Source organism: Leuciscus leuciscus (assembly GCF_965113295.1).
Source record: "Leuciscus leuciscus genome assembly, chromosome: 10".
NCBI classification, from domain to species: Eukaryota; Metazoa; Chordata; class Actinopteri; order Cypriniformes; family Leuciscidae; genus Leuciscus; species Leuciscus leuciscus.
The window spans coordinates 5,448,705-5,465,125 of record NC_138734.1 but is presented as its reverse complement, the minus strand read 5'-3'; the positions used below and the strand labels follow the sequence as shown (position 1 = coordinate 5,465,125).

The following is a 16,421-nucleotide window of genomic DNA, read 5'->3' as shown; positions in this document are numbered from 1 at the left end:
GCCTTCAGAAATTCCAAGCTGCGACTGAACTTCAATAATTAAGATACTGATGAAGGGAAAACAGAATTTGTAAAAGAGTCCCAACTCGGTGTACCTGCTGAGAAAATCATTTATTTTTCAGCCCTATATAAATTGTGTGTTAATTAACATCCCAACTCAAAACCAATGCATATTAATGTGTCTACAGGACAAAATAATATGCAAATACCATAGCAATTTCATTATTAGAGCATACATTAATTTTAATGTCCCGTTCCTACAATCAGTGCTTTCAAATCAGATGCAACTGCTCTCAGTCTGGATAGTCTGGATCACTGCCATCATGTGGCACGTCAACTTTTCATTTATTATTTAGAAAGGACAGATGGCCATGGAAGCGTGTAGGTCACGACATGTTTAAATAACTAAATATACAGGGTTACTTGCTTGCTATTGGCCAAAGTGTATCCATCTATACATTACATTACTCTTTGCACATAACATTTTATACAGTGACAAGCAGGGCTAGTGGTTTTCCAAAGATACTAGCCACTCAGCATTTTCAGTGGTCCCAATTTTGATATCGATACCATGGGGAAAAACTGCCATATAGATATTTTTTATATCATCTCATAATTTGGCAGCAGGTATATTAGGCTGCTGTCACTTTAAGACCTGATGCACGGATCCATTATACTGTTACACCTGTTCTCTTTCTCAACTGTTTACGTTCACTTAAAACATGAGTTTGAGAATGAGTCAAATTATGCAGAATACGCAAAATTCAAGCCCTGTAACACCAAGAATATTCATCCAGAGCAAATGAAACGAGTGAGTGAGAGGAGGCGGGTTTGTGTGTAACTCGCTGTCTGAGAGATGAGAGAGAGAAAGAGCAGCTGGTGTCGTGTATCTATTCTGTGGAAAATGAGTATTGGAAGCGTTGGTTACGCTTTAGATTACAGCCCGGAAAGTGCTGGGTAATTAAGACGAATTTACAAACACCTATCATTTCACTTCAGAAGACACTGATCCATCCATTGAGGTCGTATGGATCTGTAATCGTAATCTGAAGAAGGAAAGTCGCATACATCTTGGATGGCATGAGGGTAAAAGATGAAGTATTTCTGGGTGCACTGCATTTTCTTTTAATACATAATACAGAATAGCAAGAGACATGATTTCTTCTTCAGATTCATCAATGGAAAGAAAGAAATAGAAGAGGAACAAAAGAAAGAAGCCAAGCAAGAGAAAAAAGGGGGGACAAAACGTGCTACTTTCTGTCAAGACTTAAGCATTTTGAAATGAATTGTTGATTAAAAAAAAGCAAAAGAAGTGTTGTAAATCTGTTTTGAATTAAGTTGTTTTTCAGATAAAGGTTTCCGAGTCAGTGATATAAGATTGTGTAAGTATTTTTTATTGTACTTTCCCACATGGAACAAGAGGGTAACACAAGCACCATGAAACAATATCTTTCCCCAATATTTAAGCAAAAGTTGCAATAGTTTTATTTTTCAATGCACTTTTGTTAAAAAGATTACTGTATTAATGCATAGAAATGTACCCTGTATTTTTTTAAAAGCCTATACTGTATGTATTCATACACCATTATTACAAAAAGGTACGCAGTGTATGTTCTCACTAAATTGCTCCCAAATGTAAGATTGTTGTATCATAATAGTAGAATAAGCCCTTAGTTCTATAATACTTGTATAAATATATTTTTTAATTCTCCTAGTTGTTACCCCTTTATTCCCCAAACTTTACATATGGTTCCCTTACTTACATTCAAGTACTTTATAGGTACACTACAATTACAGAAAGTTACGCTGTAAAATCGCTTTAATTACGCAGCACTTTCCGGGTTTCAGATACATAGATATCACATCGATATAACTTCATTGCACTTAGTTTATTATTCCAGATGCCTTTTTAAAAGAGTACAATTGAAAAATGTATATATTATATACAGGGCTTGACATTAAAGGGATAGTTCACTTTGAAATTAATTTTTGGTATGTTTTAGCTTACCTCAAGGGCATCCAAGATGTAGGTGTCTTTTTTTCCGCAGTAGTTTCAATTTTGATATTTTTAGGTCAAACCGTTCTTGTCTGTCAGTCATATAATGCAGGTCTATGGTCACGGTCTTGCACAGAGCATGCACAGAGTCCAAATTAAAACAATTCCCCGTCGTCCAAATTAAACAATTCCCCATCGTAAGTACACATTGATGGCCTAAGACACGAAACGAGCGGTTTGTGTGAGAAAACGAACTGTATTTATATCGTTTTTACCTTTTATACACAGCCATGTCCGAGTGATCTGATCTGATGTGTACGCAGACTGGTGCATAGATATATACACTAGATGTCGCCTTAAAGACATTCGTTCCAATGAACTGCCGTAGACAAGGCGACATCTAGTGTATATATCTATGCACCAGTCTGCGTACACATCAGATCAGATCACTCGGACATGGCTGCTTATTAGAGCCCGACCGATATATCGGCGGGCCGATATTATCGGCCGATATTAGGCATTTTCCAAACTATCGGTATCGGCATTTATAATGGCCGATAAATGAATATTTAAAAAATAAAATAAAAGCGGACGAAACACCCTGTAACCATCTTATGAGTGTTGGCGCTGCATAGTTTGTCCACCAGAGGGCACTCTACAAGGAAGACTGCTAACATCAATAGCCGCGTTTCCACTGTCGGGCCGGGCCGGGCCGTGCTAGTGCGTGCCAGTCGCGTTTCCACTGTCACTTCTGGGGCTGGATCGGGGCTTACTCTGGGCCAACGGCCAGGATTTCTGGCCCGTCGAATACCTTGGGCCAAAGCGGGCCAGCTCAGGCTAGAGAAGTGGTTACGAACAGAGGCGGAGTTCACCTGAGTCGGGAGACGGCAGCGCCGGATGATTCTGTCAGCATTAAAGACTTTAAAAAAAGGCTAATTTAACTCGCGTTCATGTTTGAATGCCTTCCTGTTTGTGATGCAAAAGACTATGCGCGCTAACCATAACCATAGTAAACATAGTAAACGCTTGAAGATACGCATAGTAAAAAAACAGTGAACGCTTGAAGAAATCCGACCAATCATAAAGGCTATCACAGTCATGTTTTTATTTTATCTGTCAGTAGCCTACGTCTCGTCTCTTTATACCGGACTATCATAAAATAAAGCAACTTTTTTTTCGGGAGTTTCCTCTGTTTCTCTGACTGAAAATATCTGCATGGGAGTCGAGAGAGTGCTAAGTTAAAGCTCCTCAGGTCGTATTTTTGGTGGCATATATTTGTAGAAATTATCATTCTTTCTAAATGTGATGTAAATATGTCCTGTAACTACCAGATAAACAGAAACAGACGCGACTGAAGAAGTAAGTGTGTCCTCTTTCTTTTGTGAAATAGACCTAACGTTAACGGTAATTTATTTGTGAGTGACTAATGTGCAATTTTGACATAAATTAATTCATTATGATCAATGTATCACTTTTGATTGTAAATCTGTGGTAAAACATCGATGCTTCGGTTTTAAATATTCAAGTAAACAACAAAAATGCCAGCAAACGGCCGCTTTTATCATGTTTGTTTTCAACGCTGTTTCCAGTGATTTCTGATTAGTTTTCTGATAAAACTTCCATTTGTTGGTGAAATGATGGGTTAGTGTGACGTTGTTCCAGAGAGGCGTGTTACGGGCGTGTTTTAGTGAAGCGCTGTGGAGCTTCTGACCCGACAGTGGAAACGCGGCTAATGAGCTCGGAAATCACAACGAACTTATTCTGCCTAAATAAAGTAATGATTACTGTATTTATAACTAGCATATCTGTAGTTCCAGTCCCTGCATTGTAAAACGTAAGTTAGGCACGCGAGGAGTGAACATTTAGACAGAGAAAAAGTATCAAACATAGCCTGTGCATAAAAGTTAGCTTTTCTTTTACACGTGTGTGAAATCCAAGTGTGCGTTGCTGACTTCGTTTAGCCGCAGCATTAACGAGTCACATAATGTATTTAGTGCATCACTAAGTAGTAGATTTTAGAAGGCAGGCAGCAAATGATGATTGAAAATGGTTTGGGGTAGCTTGATGGAATAGATGGATAGAGTTAAAAGAGTGCAGGTAAAGGGATAAGCATGTTGACATTGTTATTATAAGGTAGCTTATAACATTGACATTTGGCAGACGCTTTTATCAAAAGCGACTTACATTGCATTTCAAGGTACACACACACACACAAGGAGTGACCTTTGTCTTGTTTAATAATAATACAAATGATGATGATAATAATAATATCATCATCATTGATTTTTTAAAAGTATTACTGTCAATATTAATAATAATAGTTGATTTTTTTTTTGTTCAAAGGACTTTAAGTTTCATATCTTAAGTTTGTATTTTTAATATACATTATATTTATCAGGACTTTAATATTTTCTCTTCTGTTGTGACAATAAAACAAACAAGTTTATTTTTAAACTGCATTATCATTATTTTAGTAAGGCTGAGGACTCTACATTATGAAATTGTGAAATAACTACAAATAACATTAGGGAAATCTGTTCAAGTTTTGTTACGCGTTTCTGGATTTAAAAAAAATTATATATATATATATTTATATCGGCCGATATATCGGAATATCGGATTTTTAAATCACCAAATATTTGTATCGGTATCGGCCTTAAAAATCCTATATCGGTCGGGCTCTACTGCTTATAAGAGGTAAAAACGATATAAATACTGTTCGTTTTCTCACACAAACCGCTCGTTTCGTGTCTTAGGCCATCAATGTGTACTTACGATGGGGAATTGTTTAATTTGGACAATGGGGAATTGTTTTAATTTGGACTAATTTGGACTCTTTGAGACAGTGACCATCGACCTGCATTATATGACTGACAGACAAGAACGGTTTGACCTAAAAATATCAAAATTGAAACTACTGTGGAAAAAAAGACACCTACATCTTGGATGCCCTTGAGGTAAGCTAAAACATACCAAAAATTTATTTCAAAGTGAACTATCCCTTTAACACCCGCCAAATGCGGGTGGATTTTGCTCGTGGCGGGTAACACAGTCACTCCAACTAGCCACTTTGGCGGTTTGGATAATTGTAGTCTTTTCAAAAGGCATCTGAAATAAGCCATATTGCAGTGTGACACTGTTGCCTTACGCTTGCGCGCTAGTGAACGACAACACAGAAACGAAGAGACAGCTAGCTGCCCTGCTGGAGTTACGTCGTGTCAGTGTTGCCAACTTAGCGACTTTGTCGCTATTTTTAGCGACTTTTCAGACCACTTTAGCAGCGACTAGCGACAAATCTAGCGACTTTTTTTCAAAAAAGCGACTAGCGACAAATCTAGCGACTTTTTGGACAAACCTCAGTAACCTTCAAATGTTGCCAATACTGTCCTGCGAGCGCGAGGTCTTGCTTTCTCCCCGCCGTCTACCCTGTTCAGTGAATGAGAGGAGCAGCAGCACGTTCATCTGTTGAGCGCGAATGAGTAGTGTTTTTCCACGGAATTATCACTTATCTGCTTTTCTTTTGTTTTATATTTAAAGAATTTGGTTTAATTCTTGTGCTTAATGGCCTACTTGTAATACTCACTATCACAGAGGTTTAGTTCATCCAGTTCCCGAACTCTCTCAATTCAGATAAATTTCCACATAGGCCTATACAAAATATAGTCATTCACTATATCATAGCTACTCGTTCTTGTCAGACAAGAAAAAAAAAAAAAAGATAGGAAATAAGAACAGCTTTATTTGACATTCGGCTATATTATATTATATTAAATACAGTATGTGGAGCATTCATTTAGAGAGAAAACACATTAGGCAGGCACAGTGGTTTTACATTTAAAAGAGTTGTAAATCTAGTTCAAGTAAATTTTAGCACGCCATAGTCAACTTTTATCAGGTAATTTCAAAACAACAACAAGAATGTGGCTAGTAAAAATGCTGTGTGGCTAGTAACTTTGGAAAACCACTAGCCACATTGGCTAGTGAGCAAAAAAGTTAATGTCAAGCCCTGATTATATAAAATTTAACCCATCAAAGTGGCTAGTAGTAGAGACTGTGTTACACACCACTGCTGAAATACACACACATTTGGCAGGTTGACGGGTGTTAATGTCAAGCCCTGGTGACGTGTGAAGGGAAAATATGGTAACCCATACTCAGAATTTGTCCTCAGCATTTAACCCATTCAAGTTAGTGCGCACACATCAGGAGCAGTGAACACACACATACTGCAAACCATGAGCACACACACCCAGAGCAAAGGGCAGCCATTCACTGAGGTGCCCGGGGAGCGATTGGGGGGTTAAGTGCCTTGTTCAAGGACACCCCAGTCATTGAGAATTGAACCTGCAACCTTCAGGTTACCAGTCTGACTCTAATAAATAATAAACTGCCTAAAAATATTTGTGCAAATGGCCTTCCTCACATATCAGCACTCATGGAAGGATGATCATTGTACATCTCTGACATCAACATTTTTTGCTAAATCTTTTCCTTTCCAACTTTGTCTTCCATGAGCTTGAGGGCAATTTGCACATATTCAGTATATCAATGACCTTTCTTTTGTGCATCAACATTAATCAAACAACAATAGAAAAAAAGAGAACCAGGGAAAATGTTAAGATACTTTTAATCATGCAAGGAGGCATTAAGTGTATCAAAAGTTACAGTAAAGAAACAAATAATCTCACAAAAAAATTCTATTTCAAATAAATGCTGTTCTTTTAAACTTTCTAGTCATCAAAGAATCCTGAAAAAAAGTACGTTTTACACGGTTTACAGAAAAATGAAGCAGCACAACTATTTTTAACATTGATAATAATCATAAATGTTTTTTGAGCCGTAATTCATCATATTAGAATGATTTCTGAAGGATCATGTGACACTGAATACTGGAGTAATGATGCTGAAAATTCAGATTTGATCACAGTTTAAAATATATTGCAATAGAAAACAGTTATTTTCACAATAATATTTCACAATATAATGTTTTTACCATATTTTTGATTAAATAAATGCAGCTTTGGTGAGCATAAGAGACTTATCTCAAAATATCTCCTCTATAATTAGAATGTTAGAATCTTTCTATCTAATAATAAACAGTAAAGACAACACCAGTAATTTATGTAGTGTTAAACATTTGATTACCTGAATACTTCATACTGCTATTAGATACCTAAAGCTCTGTTTGATTGATTTGTATCTTGGTTCTACTGTTGTTATTTGTTCTATTGCTTGTAATTCCTGTTCCTGTACTTAACTGTATCACTGTTATCAACAACTGATATTTTGATATAACAACTCTAGTTCAGATGATCCGTCACTGTCTCACGAGTCCTCAGAATTGCTGGGTTAGAGAGGTCAATTCACAACTCAGAGCATTTCACTCTTCACTGAAGAGGGAGACGGAAATACAGATGGGAGCGAGAGAAATACAAGCTTGGGAAAAAGGAGGGAGGCCGAGAATGAGAGGGGGAGGAATTTGTGGGAATGAAATATTGAGACATGGATGGAAGGACTTGCCAAGGACAAACTCATTTCACCCATTATCATCAGCGGGGAGACGGCAGACACTCGCCATCGTGGCTAAAAATTACCTTCGCCACCTCGCCGCTCGCAACACCACAGCGAGAGAGAGAGAGAGAGAAATGAAAATAATAGAAAGGGATGGAGAAGAACGGATAAAATAACAAAGCATGGGGATCATGGGAGTGGAAAGAGGCTGTTTTGAGATGTTGCCATATTGCACTACTGGAACAGAGCAGACATGCTCTTTATCATTTCCGACTGAGTGGGTTCACACACACTGATCTGTGCTTTCACATCCGCTGAGCATCTAAATGAGGCATGGAAGGAGTGAAAAAGGGGACGCTCGAACACACACTTCCATCGAATGGTTAATCTTTGATGTGTCCTGTCATTTGACGTTGAGAGTGCACCGATGTACACTTGACAGACCGTTATGTCGCAGAGAGCTCAGGTTCTCGTGGTTTTGACACACACACACAGTGTGTGTTTGTGGGAGCGTCGCCTGAGGCCTCGTCCTTGGTTCACTAGGTGCTCAGTGAGGAAGCAAATTCACAAATTCACATCTGTGCCCGTGGTTATGACCACGTAAGCCTGTCACACCCTGAAGGCAAGATCTGCCTGCAACCATTAACCAGTTAAAGCCCCGTCTTAAAATCCATGGAAATCACATGCCGTCACATTTTGTTGATCCCTGATCATTGCGAGAAACTGCCTGTTCTTTTCCACACATCTCATTTCACTTTAAAGTTAGATGTAGAAGTATTTTCATTTTGTGAAATCTTTTATTGTTGCTTGGGGCAAATAATAATAATAAGCACAGGAAGAGATGCTATTGCTGTCGCTTCTCTCCAAAGTTACACAGTATTACCGTTAAAGCTTCTAGCTGAACTAGATTGGTTTTTCATTCGAATAAGTGGTGTTGAAGGACATTTTCAGAATGAGACCTCCACCTATAAAACTTTACAATTTAATAAGGAAAACAGGATGGTTTTGCAGAGAAACCACTACACTTACATGTAAAATGTTGGTACAGTAACAACTATGCATATATCAAAATGCAAGGCAGTAAGCACTCTATGTTTGAAGGAATATTTATCTACAAGGTATTATATGATGATACATATTTCAGGCAAAAAAAAAGAAAAAAAAAGAAGAAGAGTGCTAATGAATTGACAAGTCCAGTTCTGATCTGTCTTAAAGGGTTAACATAAGCATTAAATGGATCATATATCACTGCACATTTCCGGACACTTACTACTAAAGTAAACAAAAAAAACAGCTCATAGCAAACTTTCACTTACATCAATGGAGAAATATGCTTTATGAGTCTAGATTGTGTCATTACAGCATCTACTAGCAGTATAATTAACCTGGTTAATTATAAACAGACAGAGAGAAGATATAATATGGTAATATAAACCTAAATGATGACTGTTTTAGAAATAAAATACCCTTGACTGACATTATAATTGGACCTCAAGGGAAAAATTTAATTATTTGAGGCCATTAATTTGTGTAATGTATTGTGATTGTGAACCTCTAACACGGGAAGAGCTCAGCTTGTCTGTTCCTCTCTGAATCTCTGTTTCCTTCCGTAATCTTTGACTGACTTACATAACGAAAGGTGATATTTCAACCCAACGTTGGTCAGATAAGAGTTTCAAATAAGTCCTGTCATAACGCTGACCTTAAGAAAGGGGTTAATATGGGGTTCGTGGTGAGATGAGATAGAACTGACCTACAGTATATGAAGAGGTGGTAAGAGAAGAGAAGGAGGAGACAAGATGAGATGAAACGAAGCAAGAAGAGAGACAAGAAGACACAGGAAGAGAAAAAACAAAGGCCATGTTTATCGGATCACCAGTAGACGAGGGAGACACATACCCGTTTACACCTGGTGTTTTAATCCGTCTCTTTTGTCCACTTTCGACTACTTCTGTCCTGAATTCTTCGAGGGGAGGGTCTATGGGTGGGTAAATATAGGGGCTTTTGCAGATCTTTCGATCAAGTGGATGAAAAAAGCTCACGCAATTTACACATGAACATAACTGGAGAAAACTGAAAAACATACGGAGAGCAGCAGCTTTCGTTTCTGCTTTGACAGTCGCAGGACCAGCCGAACGTGTGTTAGAAATCGGGAATGGTGAGAGAACATTGTGCTTGGTATGTTTTTCGTCTTCAAACCAAACTTGGGTCTCCGGCCGACAAAGTTTAAATCCCGTCTGGCTAGTGCGCTTCCCATAATGTTAACGCATTAGTTCAGTAGACGGAGAGTCTTTTGTGGCTGTTCGAACGCATTCGATCGCATGAGCGTTTACACTACGAAATCAATCCGGTCGAATGCGTTTTCCACTACCTCTGGAAGTAGTCGATAGTGGACAAGCTCAAAACGCTTTACACCCCGTTTACACCTGCCTCTCACCCAAACCCATCATCAATTACAACACAATACACACACAACATTATCAAACCGAATTTAATAAGAGAAGAACATTTCTGGCAGTGTTTAATCCTAGTGGATTATTTTCTGATCTACTAATGAAACAGATGCACATTTAATCCCAGGTATGAAGCTGAGGGTTTCTTGTTAACCTATTCCTGCTCTGTGACACACACACACGCCGGTTCTTGATCATAGTGAGACACACACACACCCCGAACTCTAGGCTGCTCCAGAGGGACTGGCTATGCAATTAGCATTCTGTCCCTTTCCTTTACAAGAAACTGTCTGCTAAATGACAAATGATAATCTAAATTTGAATGAATAAAGAATTTCTCACAGACCGTTTTAATGGAGGCAATATTCCTCTGAGCTCGTCCGGCAGAGATCAATGCACATGAGTTGAAGGTGAGAGAAAAACAATAGATTATAAAAGATGGTCTAGTGATCTTTCACCAAAAATAAAAAAAATTGGGAGGATAGAGACAAGGGAAAAGAGCTGGAAATGTATATTAAGTGTGTTTACATTTATGATTTTAACCTTAATGAGCTGACAATGTGTAAGGTCATGTTAACACCTTTTTGTTATTTATTAGGGAAAGGTCATGAGTGGTTTAACACTACATTTTGACCCTGATTTCCCTTCACTTGAAATCACTAATTCAATGTATTTTTGTACATACACAATTGTTCAAAATGTTGGGGTTGGCAAGACTTTTTAATATTTCTGAATGAAGTCTTTTATGCTCACAGAGGCTGCATTTATTCAATAAAAAATATGGTAGAAACCTGTCCTGTCCCTTTTGATCAATTTAAGGCCTTGCAGTTTTCTTGCTTTAATGATCAGCTTTTTAGTAAAAGTTAGTTAAAGTTTGTAGATTTTGCATCTCTAGACAAAGTAGAACTCCTGTCCGCATTCAATTCACACGGACCGAGCGTCACACACAGAGTAACACATTTTTATGCAGTCCACAGAAGCACACTTCACTAATTCAAAGATCTCACAGCAGGGTTCAGCTAAGTCTGCAAGGTTTGAGAAATGAAATGTTTATTAGATATTCAAAGAATTGAGCAATTAAAAGCAAACGCTATAATACTTTATCGTATACCATTTACTTTCTTTGTTTAACAGTTCAATCAATAACATATAAGACAGAACTGTTAAACGGAGACGGAGAATGGGAGCGCTGTTTGGTCAGGCGCTGGCGTTCTCAGCATTGTCAAAATAAAAGTCCCGCTTCTGACACATCGGCAAAACACAAAAAACAATAAAAAAAAAATGGCCAAATATCAGCCATGGCGATATATCGGTCAACCGTTACTTTAAATATTACCAGGTCTTTCCCTTTACTAAAAAAAAAACATAAATATAACACCATTTCAACATTTATTTTCTTTATCCAGTTCTATGCAAAGCATGCTGGGAAATCCACTGCCCAATTTTCAAATTAAAGACAATTTCATTGTTATCAATTTTTTTAAAAATCAATTAACAGACATTTTAGTTTAAATTACACGCAATATTAAGTTATTGTAATGATCAACATTATTATGGCAACAGAACTCAACAAACCAAAATAAATATTTGCAACATAAAATGTTTAATTAAATCAATAAATTATAATTTTTCGAAATGCAACCATGCACTTAAGTTGGGGTAATAATCCCCCAAATTACTTTTACAGTGTGTCTTTCTCACTTTCTCTCTCTACTTCACCGTAGCCTTGGCACTCAGCGCTGGCATTAGGATCTCGGAGCCAGCTGGTGTGTGTGGGTTTTGATTCCCTGTGTGGAGCTTTTGTGTTAAAGGAACATCATGTGTGACATCAGCGCAGTAAAAGCACAGCCCTGATGAAACCTGTTCTGACTGCACCTGAGCCTGGGGGTGGAGAAGTCCCAGTCTGACCAGACCAGCGCACTCATATGGAACATGTTAAGAGATTTTCTGCCATCACAAATTACGGGCTGTTATTTTCTGGCTACAGAACCAGCGGACATCAGACCCACTTTGCACAATTAAAAACATGATTGTATTGATTTTTATTTCAAGGCGCACCAATAGCTTTTCTGTCTGTTCCACTGTAAAAACCCATGCACAACAAAATTAATGTAAAAAATAAATAAAATAGCTTGACGTATTTTTTTAGTAGGAGTTATTGGGTGCACTGAACAAGAATACTCTAAACATGTTGCTAACAAAAGTTGTTTTATTGCACTTATACCAAATTGAGTCATCCAAACACACAATTTTACGTCAAACAATGTTTTGCAAGTTCCCAGCATGCATTGGAGCTTGAAATAATTATGTGGTGACTATTATTAAAACGTTTTTACAGGCTTAATTTATGCTGCCGTTGTCACTGTTAGACGTCAGATTTCATCATTTTTACAGAATTAACATTTTTGAGATTTGTGCATCTCATTGAAACAAGATGAAAGAATGAGGTTTGTAGTTCCTTGCATTGCTAAATATTAAACCATCTTAAGTTGCCTTAAGAATTTTCAAAAGATTCCAAGTTTTCAGTTGTTAGTTGAGTTAATTTACCAAGTTGACTGTAATATGTTGCCTTATTTTTTTTAAGTTAGGTCAACTTTCTAAAGTACCGATATGAGAGTGATATTGGACTTCATACTGACGCTTATCAATGCGTTTTTGTTCAGTAGCTTTGTCAAAATGCAATAACGCACACGTTCTAACCAATCAAAACTGAGTATTCAGATATGACAGTCCGCCACATTTCCCAACTATTCATAATTTTTTGTTGTTGAATTTTAGTAAAATGCTTCAGAGTTCACAAAATTAAGCAAAGACCTACATCACTGAACAATCCTGCCATAAATTTTCCATCAAATTAGCATTGCGCAGATAATCAGACAGGTAATGTTTCATCACCAAGGTGCAAAAATGCTAGCGTGATCCTGGCATAATTTTATGCATAGTAAGATGGTTGCAAAGCCGTCATTTACACGAGACAAGAAACTTGTCATTAAAGTAAAGTGAGGTATATAATCTGTCATTAGACTATAATTATCTCGTCCTGCAGTTTGTGCAGCTGTCATCCGTGTTCAGCTAAATGTATTCTCTCAGTTCAGAGAATTACTGCATTTATTATTCAGCCACAGCCAACATCATAGCGCATTATCACCCCAATCAAGACCACATTTATCAGTGGAAGGCTGAACACAATATAAATGCCACCGCACTTCCACGCGGTCACATGTGCGCAAACACACACACACACACACACACACACACACACACACACACACACACACACACACACACACACACACACACACACACACACACACACACACACACACACACACACACACACACACACACACGCAACGTTAAGCACATGTATGGATATATGCGTGTCGATGGTTTCGGCTCTTCTGAGAGCGTGTGATATGTGAGAGAGACTCACTGTCGGGCAGCCGCCATCATGCTGGTCCTCCAGGAATCCAATTCTGCAGAGCGCCTTATCGTTCTTCAGCCAGTACTCCGACGAATCCAGAACACTGTTACTGCACAAAACCTGACACAAACACATACTTTTATCAGACTGAGGCACAACACTTCAAAATGTTAAATTGTGAACTTGCAGCCAGGGTTTACATCCATTTTTACAAACACCTTTTTGAAAATGCCATGCATACATTTTGTGAAGTATGTGTGATTGGATTTTACCAAGAAAGATCACTGATGTCATGATCACACACTTCATGTCAGCGTATCATGTTTTGCCACTGTCACCTCTGGATGCTTAGTTGGGTACACTTAATATTCAACAATATTATTGATCTGACTGCATTGACACCATTATAGGAGAACTGAACTGAGCTGGATGATGACATTTTTTTGGCAGAAGTGCTTTAGATGAAATAAACTAATTGAATAATTGATGATCTTTACAACGGAATTGAATCAACACTGAACTGACTTCAATGGGTAATTTTCCTGTTATCTCTGTAAAGCTGCTTTGAAACAATCTGTTTTGAATAAATAAAGGTGACTTGGCCTGGAAATGTCTTTTGCATGTATTAGGTTTTGCATGTATTAGTTTTATGTTGAGGTTTTTTAAATTTTTGGATTCTTTTTTTTATTTTTTTTTATACCAAACCGGACAGTTCGAAACTACAGAGGACTAGAAGTGGCATTACAAATAAAAATATCAGTCAATTAAATGAATTAAAAAAATGGGTCAAATTGACAAAAAAAGATTTAAAACGGTTTATTAAAATTTTCAAGTTGACACGTAGTCGTAAGCATGTTTAAAATGTTAGTTAAATGTAATAATAAAACACTTTAATAACTCATTTTAAATTGCATTTAAAAAAAAAAACAGTGGTCAATTGATTTTCTTAATCCATTTGCCAACTGCGTTTCTTAATCTTTGCTTTTGTTGATTCATGTGTCAATTGTGTTAAGAAATGCCATTGGACAGTTCACACACATCAAATGAACCGAATTTAAAGACGTGCCTTCTTGATGTACGATGGGCACCAGCTAAGACAAATGGTGATTATTATTTATCGTAATATTTTACTACATTTTTAAACATGTTTTAAAATATTATAATAAATAATAAAGCAATGCATTCGTTCATTTGAAAAAGTGGGATTTTTCATTTAAAAAATGACTGAACTATTGATTTCTTGATTTTATTTTTAAGTGGCACAACCAGTCCTCATTTTTTTAAGTCCTGCATTTTGTGTATTTAGTCCTATTCACTGATCGGATCACTGATAAAACTTTAAGTCCAATGGTGCCACACTGTCCAAATTCCCCATATTGTACAAAAACAAACAAACAAACAAGCAAAAAACTACATTGAGTTAGCAGTATACAGTAGAATAGGCTTTATGCCGAATGTCACATGAATAAAACATCGCATCTGCTTATCAGAGAAAGTGTTATATATATAATATAATAATAATACAGAGAAAGCTGTATATATGAACTGATGGAGATATACAGTATATTTACTTTTAAAGTAAGCAGCTAACCTAGCCAGTTATTTTTATTGTTGGCGCTTTATTTTAATATCTGAATGTTAGTGAGAAGAAGGAAAACAAAAACTTTTAGATATCAATCTGCATATGCAATGGACGTCAGTTATGCTCATCTTGAATAAAACCGCTATATTTAATGAAGCACATACAAAAAACTTGCACCGGAAGTGATGCGACCTGGTTTACAGAATACAGAAGTGTGTTGCGCATAATCTCCATACAGTGCATATTACTTTAATATGAGCTGAATTGTTGCAATACACATAAGCACAAATTTAATATCTTTTCAGTTTCTCAGTCTTTTCCTCAATCAAATATTCAGCACACAAGCATCTCGTTCTAACCAATCCGGCCCACAGCAAGCAACCACCCACTGACTTCACCATGTCTGTGGCGATTGGTCATTTTTTTTAATGATAATTTACATATGAATATTTAATATGGCCTCATACTTCAGGCCATCATGCTGTCACTGGTGTGTAACTTACCAGCTTTACAGACAAGTAAACCACGTCATTAATTAACAATTATGGATTATTAATGAAAGGTTAAGTGTGTGTCACTTCAGTGAACCGCGCTGCTTAATACTGCGTAACGCCAATGTGTGTGTGCAGGTCATGTGTTCAACTTATGCTTCATTAAAGCACAAACAAAGTAGTAAGGTTTGATGCAAAATGTAAATGCAAACTGAAAATGTTTGCTATTACATAAATAAATATAGACCTCTAATTGAATTACCACTACTACTGGTATGTTAAACAAACACAAACCCTCTCTGTTAGTGTGTGACCTTCAGTTTGAGTCATTATCAGTGTGGCTAAGTAAGCATTGATTATCTCAGTGTGTATTTAAGGAGTAAACACATATCCGTGTGTGTGTGTGTGTGCGTGTGTGTGTGTGACAGTGCATGTGTTTACTTTGTTTCATTGGAGTTTGTGGGTGTTTGTATCTGTGTTTTTTATGTGTGTGTTCATGTGTGTGTTTTCTCTGCCCTTGCTGTGTGTGCCATCTGTACCCACTGTTCTCCTGGCAGAGTCCACCATATGACAGGGTCGCTGGGACGGTTGCGTCATGGTTCACCGTGGTTAAACTACCGCCAGAGCTAATATGCCGTTACATGAAAGCAAACCTTCGGCAGATGGGTAATCATTAGCACACATGGGATAAGTGTGCAAGAGATTAATATGTATTTATTTCATTTAGAAATGGAGAAGTTATTCGATCTGCTGGCCAAATGAAATGACCTCTCACAGCAACCCTTCCTCGTAGTTACGCCGTCTGTTTCGTGTACAAACCAAACACTCACAAAAGTGTGATGAAGCTGAATGGTTTTTTTTCAGTATTGTTTTTTTCTTCAATAAGTTGATTCAAGTAACAAGCGCAGTCAAGGCGGAGCCCAAAAGAAATCTTTACTGTGACCAAACAACTTTGCATAAATATA

The 16,421-nt window shown here is 37.3% G+C and overlaps 1 protein-coding gene and 1 long non-coding RNA gene across 4 annotated transcripts in view; one reads left to right on the top strand and one right to left on the bottom strand.

The window, feature by feature from the left end:
* The window catches only part of LOC309507863, a 469,488-nt gene that overhangs the window by 132,041 nt on the left and 321,026 nt on the right, over positions 1 to 16,421 (top strand). The window lies entirely within an intron of this gene.
* sphkap (SPHK1 interactor, AKAP domain containing) overlaps positions 1 to 16,421 on the bottom strand; it is an 85,123-nt gene that overhangs the window by 25,022 nt on the left and 43,680 nt on the right. For all 3 annotated transcript variants that reach the window (XM_082182145.1, XM_082182147.1, XM_082182146.1), the window contains exon 3: positions 13,393 to 13,503. In XM_082182145.1, the coding sequence (XP_082038271.1) occupies positions 13,393 to 13,503 (111 nt within the window). The remainder of the gene's footprint in view (positions 1 to 13,392; positions 13,504 to 16,421) is intronic.